The 10,067-nt window shown below is 31.9% G+C and overlaps 1 protein-coding gene across 1 annotated transcript; it reads right to left on the bottom strand.

Moving 5' to 3' along the window:
* Nucleotides 1-1,014: 1,014 nt before the first annotated feature.
* On the bottom strand, nucleotides 1,015-9,187 carry LOC138321843 (homeobox protein Hox-A4-like). Its single transcript, XM_069265840.1, has 2 exons — nucleotides 8,534-9,187; nucleotides 1,015-3,703 (listed from the first exon to the last, which is right to left on the bottom strand). The coding sequence occupies exons 1-2, from the start codon at nucleotides 9,003-9,005 to the stop codon at nucleotides 3,387-3,389; spliced, it is 789 nt and encodes a 262-aa protein (XP_069121941.1). The 5' UTR covers nucleotides 9,006-9,187; the 3' UTR covers nucleotides 1,015-3,386.
* Nucleotides 9,188-10,067: the final 880 nt, after the last annotated feature.

Below are 10,067 nucleotides of genomic sequence, written 5' to 3'. Positions count from 1 at the left end.
TCGTGGCATATCAAATTATAGAACTCGTTGGTAAATTTCATATTACATAGTCACTCATGTAAGATCGTCTATTTATAGTAATCCTAAAATCATTAGTCAGTGAATTTATATCTTTCTTTGCCAGTATCACACAACTAACCATTCCATTGTAACAGTCTTAGAACAATATTGTAAACTGGTTATGGAACATTTTTCATGAATTATATCTTCATGTCCAATATTTAACGTAGATGGGAAAACAAGAATCAACAGCTCAGATGAACTGATATGTTTAAAGCCTGACGAATCAAATAACAAACATTTCGCATTGAAAGTAGAATATGATATCATGCGTACACGTCCTCCGAACTTCGATATCAAACCTTATTACGGACAATCAGATCAAGGCCATTTGATGCAAAGGGAATTATATACATGTATATATAAATAAACGGCAAAGAATGAATAATAAACATTAGTCCTATATAACCCGACACCATTGGCTAGGTTTGACTTTCAGCTCTGAGTTTCTTTCAATTCGTGGCATTCCGTTTCAGACCTTGTCTTTCAAAGGTAATTTTACAGGCACCTTTGAGTCTGTGCAAAGCCTTTTTTAACTTAAAGTGTTGAAGGCAGCGACGAATTCTCAAAATCTGCAGCTTTACGTAAGTTTTTTTTGACACATGCACAAACGTAACAAGATTATGAGATAAAGAGGGAATCGTTTTTTAAAACTAAAATACAATATTGATATAATGAGAAAAACCTTGAATGTGTGCTTTGTTAACAGTATAACAGGTACATATGAAATGAGGTCTGATTGAAGAAAAAAACAAGCTTACATAGAGCATGTATAGCTGATAACGAATGCCAGGCCATTTAAGACATTTCTCGTTTCTCAAGTTTCCACTAGAGATAGACTTGTAACACGCTGGTACATTTGAGTGTACGACATCCGACATGTTAGTCAGAAGGAATCATAGAACACATCCATCACGGGTGCAATTAAATCAAGAAATAAATCCACGATATGAATTACTTCGAATTACACTTTTTATTCACAGTAGGGGATTTTTAGAGGGTGAAAACAAGAAATATAAACCTAACGAGAGTCGGAACCAGACAAAATTGACAAGGAAAATTTGAGGTATCAACTTATATCCTGTAATGGATACAGGAAACACACAACAAAACGACAAATAGTATTCCTTCATCAATGTAAATCACAAAAACTATTAACTAGTTAAACGACTGCCAAAATAGTTTCTTGGTCGTCAAATATCATATAAATCTTCTTTAAAGGTTCACAGTAGTCTTGTCTATGAAAAATGCCATCTATTTATTTCCTTTTTAGAATCCTTTTTTATTATGTAGATGATCTTGTTCCGTAAATATTTTTCATATTTCTATATCAAAATATTTAGCAAATGTAAACAGCATAACAATAAAAGTCAATTCATCAAAGTCAAAACGCGTTACTCATCCAGAAGAATTATCGCAAAGAACGACGATACATATTTAATGATTCAAAGGTATTCATATATGTTATTCAAATTGGTAAAGAAGTATTTATATTTAATATGGTTATATAAACCGGTTATATATTCAAATGTCGGAATTAAATATAAAATTTGAAGTGGAAGTAATGAAATATTATAACTCATAACTTATGTCGAAACATATGCTATAATTTGCCTTTATTCATTCATTGCTCAAACTTTGACTCCAAACATACGAAATTCTGCAGGTGTAGTCGACTTCTGATTTTAATAAAATTTCCTCTGTCATGTTTTAATGTTATGTCATATCGTATTTGATGTACAAAGTGTTGATGCATTTCAAATGTTGCGATGTCACAGAATTATAATTTTGACAATGTTCTTTACTTAACCGTAGTAAATATTTCAATATTGTACTAATACGGGAAAGGGCAACTTGTAGCAAAAATAAATCTATTTGATGTTGGTTTTTTTCTGGAGAATTAGAGTAAACTGATGTACAGATTAAAAACAGTTTATCAGCTGTTATGATTAAGCATCAAGAATATCTATCGTTAAGATGCGTTCATATTTGTTTAAATACGAATTCAGTATTTACTGTAAAATAAATCATAATTTGCTTATCGAAAATACAGTAAATGGTGGAATAATAATAGGCTTAAAACGCAGTTTAATTTTATCCAAAATTCATATGTTTTTGAGTGGAACAATTCATAACGAATCAAGAGGAAATTTCCACATCATGAATAATGCTATCTAAACAGTACTATATCAATATAAAACTAAATAATTCAGTTTTGCTTGTAATGAATATTTCCATTGTTTTTAAAAATGGATAAAAAAATCGCGTCAGTGTTTGAAACGTCGCTTCTGATTGGCTGAGATAATGGCGTAATGATTTCAAATAAAAAATAGTCACAAAATATATTTAGAACTCTAAAGCAATGTTTTAGTGAATTGAATTATAAAGATTACTTTGAATTATTTTTTGTGTTGTAGAGATATAACAATATAATCTGAGTGTACCCTCATGATAAATCGAGAAGCAGTTTATTTAGAGTACACTCAGATTTTTGTGGTATATCTCCTTAACATGAAAAAAATCTACAAAAGTTAATCCTTAAGAAAAATCACTCATGTAACTTGTTTTTGGTGTAGCTAATCGGTTTTGTTATTAATTACAGGAAAGATTCAAACAAAAGGAGACAAGAAGAATATTTCTAAATATTCGATTTTTATCATGTGATGATGTAACGTTTAAGTAATAGAATATTTGAAATTTGTTTTATATATCACAGCAGTATGTTTTTTAAAAAGAGTCAAGATTAGAAAATGGATTTGGAAAGTATTTCTATAAAACATGGACGATAATCTAAAGGATTAAATTAGAAGGAAACGACACCGTGGGAGTTTAGATGATTTTATAAAACCGCTAAATGAATATAAAACGTGAAATATTATAAAAAGTTGTAGAACATAGAATGACAAGTACAACGTGCATCTTCAACGTCTCAACGCTACAAAACTACGTACACAGTCATGAGCTATTGTTACTTAAAGTATAAAGATATTCACGTATACTGTAAGTTTGTAGATAACACAGGGAATTCTTAGTTTCTCCAATACTGTTTTTAACACTTAAAACCTACAATGTACACTAGGGTATGATAACGCACAGATTCACTCATAAATTATTATGCACATATTCACACTATTTACACATGTCCATTTTCACAATTCGCACACACGTTCTATTTCATCCCGAGGTTTTCGTCAAGTTACATATGTTAAAATCTTTGGTATTTTGGTTGTTACATCCAGTTCCAGTCACAAGAATATCAGCACAAGAATGTCCTCAATGTCCGAAGTTCTTGTCACAAAACCAGAGATTAACAGAAACAACTCTGACTAGATTGGTGTAAGTTCTGCAAGAGCAGCCATACTGTGAACGAAATGATGATGTGAGGGCTCAAGAGGCGAGTTTGTAGCGTCCATGAGTCGTGTTTTGGTGTTTGGTAACTTGTGTTCTTTCTTCCATTTCATTCTTCTATTTTGAAACCAGATTTTTATTTGTCTTTCTGATAAACACAGTGTGTGAGCTATTTCGATACGTCGTCGCCTTGTAAGGTACCTATTGAAGTGGAATTCTTTCTCCAACTCAAGGATTTGATGTCTCGTATATGCCGTCCTGTTTCTCTTGGATTCTGATATGATGTTGTTTGTTCCTGGAAAAATGAAGTTAACGGTTGTTACATTTTATTGTATGAGTAGTAGAAAGCAGCGATGCATAGCTACTAAATATGCTAAATATACATACATAATGTATTATTGTATCAAAACACCATATCTATTTTAACATTTTCTTTGTAATATAATTCATATAATATAGTATAGCTGATTATTTCCGCGTTTTTTTGGTTTTTGTGCTAATTCACGGGTCATCGACGTGATTTACGTAAAATCTCGAAAACATTATTCACTATAATTCATTTTTGTAGATCTTGTCCAATTCGCAAAACTTTTGGCGCTTGAAAAGTTTCGGCCATATTACATTTACATAATATCGAAATTCTGCGACTTACAGGGGATAAAATAGGTTTCGAGTAAAAAACAACACATATAAAATCAAATCACCGAGCAGCGTGAACAACACTAACGCCATTTGCATTACTTTATGTGTTGTCTCTAAATAATTCATATCTGCCATTGTACATTGATTTTTATGTAATCGTGTGGAATCGAGATTTGTTGTGTTTTGTGGCCGACAGTATCGTGGTTATACGGGCCATTAGGGCAGTGTTAGGACAAACTCTAGCACAGGCAACTTTAACTGTCACGGAGAGATGCTGGGGATGGCGAGATGTCCATGACATCACTAATTGGTTATTGATATCATTCGTGTCATCCGTTAATGAAATATGGTTTGTCCTCTGATAGAATAAATGTAGGACGCTTAAGTGGTTCTATAATAGACTAGGCGTCCGATGAGGTGATTTCTGATAGAATAAATGCACGATGGTTAAAGCAATGACTATAAAATAGTTTAGGAATCTATCATGTACAGCTTTTATATCTATCGAAATAAATGTGTATTAGTTTATTGACTACGAGAGCGCAATACATGTGGAATAAATTTAACAGATACATCTAATGATATAATATCGGTGAAAGCTCAGTCTGATGCTAATTGATTTAACAAGGTATTAGAAAGCGTACTCAACTCAAACACGCATGCAAAGTGAAAACTAATGAACAATTGTTTCACTGCAAATGTAATTTCTCTGCCATTAATTAAATTATAATAAAATCATCAGCTCTTTGCTAATTTAATCTTATACACGCAATTAAATGATAAATATGTATAAAAAGTCGCTTATTAAATATTCTACATATGATTAAGGTATTTTATATGTTTATAAATCAAAGCAGGTTTACACAAAGGGAGAAGAATGTTGATTGCTGGCGTATTTTTTCCATTCAGAGTGTAATGTATGCTTTACAGTACAACAGGTGGAACATATCAATTGTCTTATTCGACATCACACCAATATGTGATTAAGGTATATCTAAATGTTCTATATCAAAATATTCATATTTTGTTCAAAGAAATTAAACGGCGCAAAACGTGAAATATCAATACAATCTCATTAGTATCGCTTATATAGCCAATATCTAACTTCATTTTAGTTGAACAAATGATAAATATTTTAAAGGTTTAGCTCTTCGGATTAATGAAATTACGTAAAAGCAAATATTTAAAGTAATCTTTCTTTCTCATTTTATACGTATGATTTAGTTTGTAATTGTTTCATAGTAGCGATTTCATTTAGACACTGTTTGTGTATTATCATATATAGTAGGGCATGCTATATTATACTGTATGATAAATGTTTTCTGACAAGAAGTGAGTTAGTAGCAGAAATTATTTGCCCATAACACTAAGAATGGTATGATGTGGGGATGTTAAACCCGCCAGAATGTCCCATGGATGTATTCTATCATCTTGTAAATAACAAAAAATCCTGGCATGTTCTGCGGCACTCCTTCGGTACTCGTTTGACACGACCATATACTATTAATGTTAAAGTAAGAGGTTACACGGGTGACATGCTTTATGTGGTCGCCAAGTGTTCTCTGTATGTTAGCTGACATCTTACATACATACACAAAATATGACCGAAAGTAAATGTTGCGTACAGGAATATACGTACCAGAAACAATGTAGGTCGAACAGAGTGATATTAAACATTAGATATATAACAGAAATATATGTTTTCTTGAAAGTAGATACAAAACTATCAAAAATGAATACTATTAAAACGATGTATCGCTGTTGATTTGATATGTAGCTTTCATAACACACTTTTAGACAAGAGCCGTATTTCCGAATCAGACCCAACCTATATTACATTTAGTGCATTTTATATTTACAGATTAGATTTAAAACAGATGTAACATAAACATATCTGATCTTTAGTGATTTATTTCATCATCTTTCTGATTGGAATGCATTACAAATCTATTACTTTAGTACATCGCCTTGGGTTATATATTTACAAGAACAACGCTAGGGTTTTATTGTGTTGTAAATCTGTAATGGATGTCGGTTTTGTGAGGTATTGACGTTTGACATATATTCTGTGTTAACAGTATCTTCTTTCCTTGGTTTGACATTGACGGGCTATTTTATAATATATGATACGTTGTTAGCATTATCCACGTACGTGCGTGATACTGTATTTATCCGGTAAACTTTCTTGTATACATATATATACATAATATTAAATATGCTATGGGATAAAGATACAATCTGATTAATAGTAAATAGTACGATTTTGTTTATGTAAACAAAAAAATATGGTGATAAATTTGTAGTCTAAGACTTATAATGGCTGGTTAAGAAAATCGCTATATTACATGTATATTTTTTTCAATTTCGACTATCTCTGAATTACTTCTATTTAGCAAAATTGAGTTATTTTATTATATCTACTAGACTCATTAAAATTTAAGACTAGATGTACTTTTTTGTAAAGAAACAAACAGTTGACTTCCATTGTTAAAGTAATTTTACTATTTAGTTTATATGTCTAACTCTGGTATGAAAATCCTTTTTCTAGATTATTGCTTTATTTTTTTCATTTGTTCACTAAAATGACAATATTACACAAGAATTTAGCAAAACACTAGTTTATTCTGTATACGATGGAACACAATAACCGCATCATTTATTAAATAACCAATATGAGTAGATGTTCAATAGTTCACCACGGTTTATGCATTTGCATAATGATGGTATCTGTGAAATTAATATCGTATTGATTTATGATTTTGTTGTTAGTACATGATGTAATTTTGGTAGGTTTTCTCGATGTTACATCTAATATTGTATAAGAGCTATGAGTAGTAATTATAAGGGTATTTCCCTATCTAAACTAATCAGCAGATTATTTATGCTTTATCACTCTTTGTTTTTACATTATGCATCATGTTTGGTTTGTATATAACGTTGATTAAAATAGAAATTAATAAAAAAAAATTGATAAGTGTACATGTGTCCCCTTATTCGACAAAATATTTTGATAAAATTTGTTGCCTGTTTTTTTAATTGACATACTTTCACAAATTTAAAACATGGAGTGGAGAAATTACTCAATATTTAATTAAATGTTTTAATGTGTATTTTGTATTTGTTGATGTAATCCCTTATTTTTGTCAGCCCTGAGTTGTTGGAGCCGGTACGGGGCATGTGGGGTGGGCATTTACGTGAGGTTCTCCGTTTATAATTGAACTTTATTGGCTATATATTTCCATTATAGTCTCGTTAGTCTGATATATGGGTCCTACACGTGCCCCGGTCCCTTAAAGCTGTTAGATACACATAAAACCTATCATCGTTAACACTGGATCTACAGGTAATGATTGAATATCTCTCGCACTCAATCTGATCAGTGTGCTTATGTTTATTATAACAGTTTAATAAATTATTCAATTAATATAAATTGATAAGGAGTTTTGATTTAAGTATTTCCCGTGTTTAGGCATTCTTTTACCTAAGATAATAAAATGAATGATTTAAATACCTGATATCAAGAAGCCTTAAAATAAAATATTTATAAAAGACTTGTTGTTATCTGTGATAACTAAAACAAATAAGAGTATCACAAAAATGGAGGGAAAAATATGAATACTAGGGTATTTATAAAACAATTATATCTCCGTTCCAACAGAATATGAATTATCAAAAGAAATTTCTTACTTCTTCAAGCTAAAATTTATAAAAATTAAAATATATTTCATGGTTAAAAAGTAATGTCTATTGCAAGACCGCAACTCAGACGGGTCAAAATAATTTGCATCAATTTGTATAATTATATATTCATGATGGTAATAATGCTTACAAACAAATAAGTTAGATCTGAGGAGTCAATAAAGAAGGTTTTAACCACTACGGAGCCTATAATCAGTGACATTCAGGGACTTACACATTTTTCCTTCAACAGTGTATAAACCTCTCCCAGACAAAATGTAGACTTACGTCCTTGAAGAGTATTGAATGAATTTAATCGTTTCTGATTTTATTTCATTGTGACCTTCCGCGGAAAGATATTCGACGCTCCGTACTCATCACATCGGTGACAAGAGGTGTGCTATTGATACCTGTTACAATTGATTGTAGGAAAGGTGGTAAATCATTTTTTGTTACATAGGGCGCACAGCTTTAACGATTTCTACTATTATTTAGACACTTGATACACTAGTGGCGCAACGAGTGAGAAACCTAATGCGTGTTAATGACGTCAGGTAAATGAATAAATTTCAATTTATTAGATCCGGGTTTGTTATTGTTTTTGTTAAATTCGTTCTCGTGTGTGAACTTGTGGTAACTGTAAGAGTTTGGTTTTAACATACATACGATGTCCTGCTGGGAGTCAGAATATGAAATGATTGCGACAGCTGTATATTTCATATTCTGACACTAACATATGAGTTTTTATACACATAACGCTTCACCGGAATAATATAGAAAAGAGCAATATGACACATTAACGTACCTGCTGGATTATTTCCCTGGCTTTTTCTCATCCATGGATATATCACAGGTTGTCCATCTGAATCTTGTTCAACACAAGAACTACTTTGCGACATTTTTGACGGTTGCTCATCAGGTGACGGTACAGCAGGGGGACTTGGTGAGGGTGCTGCAGGTTGATTGAATCCGTTCAAAATACCACCTCCAGGTCCCCCTCCCGAATGCGCCGGGGCCGGAGATGAGGGATGGGTTGGAGACACGGAATCACTACTTCCACACCCATTATAGATGTTCGGGGTGTATTTGTCATCACTGTAGCGTCTGTTGTCCTGTATAGGATCATAACCATAGTTAGGTATCTGAGGTTGATAAGTTTGACGGTAATATTCCGAACTATGTGGAGGAATATAGTTAGACTGTGAATACTCGTCCGTCGGTGGAAACTTAGGCTCAGTGTACGGTCCCGGGTTCATCAAAAACGAACTCATGATCATTAATTTTCGGTGATTTGGTTGTAAATAATTTCTGCTCGTTTACTTCACAGACTCTAGGCAAACCAGACCACCCCATTTTCTATATCAACATGGCACGTGATAATAGGCGACCAATCAGAAAGCCGTTTATATCTGAGCTGTCATGAATCTCGCTAGACGAGCGGCCGTGGGCACGGGAGCTGAGCCGCCTGGAGCAATGAGCGATACAGAGAGTGTTTTATCTATTATCTCATATAGTTTACACTTAAACCTATTATGATTGGTCCGTCTCGCGTGTAACGACTTTTATTTGTTAACATTGTATTCGTTGACGGTTGATGGGAATTTCGCTACGATTAGAACTCTGTAGCTAAATGTCGGTAAGATGAAACGATCTTTATTAATTTTGTAATAGAAAAGGCACACTTCTGTGTCTCCAGGGGATGATAAACTTGTGTTTTGTTTATGTGTGTTGTGAACAGATCCTGCAGAACAGGTGTGTATCAAAAAACTAGATAGGAGATATTTCTGACATATTAAAATTTTAATTATAAAAAATATAAAATTTGATATTAAATATATTATGTTCATATTGTTTGTTATATTTTGATTAATATTCTCAATAAAAAATATTAATATATATGTATATGAATAATATTAATAAGTACTTATGTATAAACATTTAAACTATGGTTTATATATAATTATTGATTTTATATTCAAATTTAATAATACAGCCATACAAATTAACTAACATATCTCATATATAACAATAATTCTTAGTTGTGAGTTGGCGTATTGTTTCGCGATACCAAACTTAAATATGAGGGCAAAATAGCTTAAGATAGGTGAAATAACCATCTAGTAGCAGTATGCAGTTTTCAAAATATGAATGTCATATCAACAGTAACTAGTATTGTGCTCTTTTAAACATATTTTTTATTGTCGTAAATAATTGACAACAGAAATTGGACACAAGTTTTGCCAACTTAGTAACGTCCTCTCCTGAATACATAATATGAACATACACATAATGGACAGCAATGAAGACAATACATAGATGTAATATGAATCTAAATTTTC

The sequence above is a fragment of the Argopecten irradians genome, chromosome 4 (assembly GCF_041381155.1).
Source record: "Argopecten irradians isolate NY chromosome 4, Ai_NY, whole genome shotgun sequence".
Lineage (NCBI taxonomy): Eukaryota > Metazoa > Mollusca > Bivalvia > Pectinida > Pectinidae > Argopecten > Argopecten irradians.
The sequence above is the reverse complement of the archived record's forward strand: the minus strand, read 5'-3'. Positions and strand labels throughout refer to the sequence as shown.

Bases quoted from the DNA above. Each gene is read 5' to 3' on its own strand.
- LOC138321843 (XM_069265840.1), bottom strand. From the start codon at position 9,005: ATGATCATGAGTTCGTTTTTGATGAACCCGGGACCGTACACTGAGCCT. The intron at 3,704-8,533 runs GTACGTTAATGT...TCATTTTTCCAG, and splicing joins CCAGGGAAATAATCCAGCAG to GAACAAACAACATCATATCA.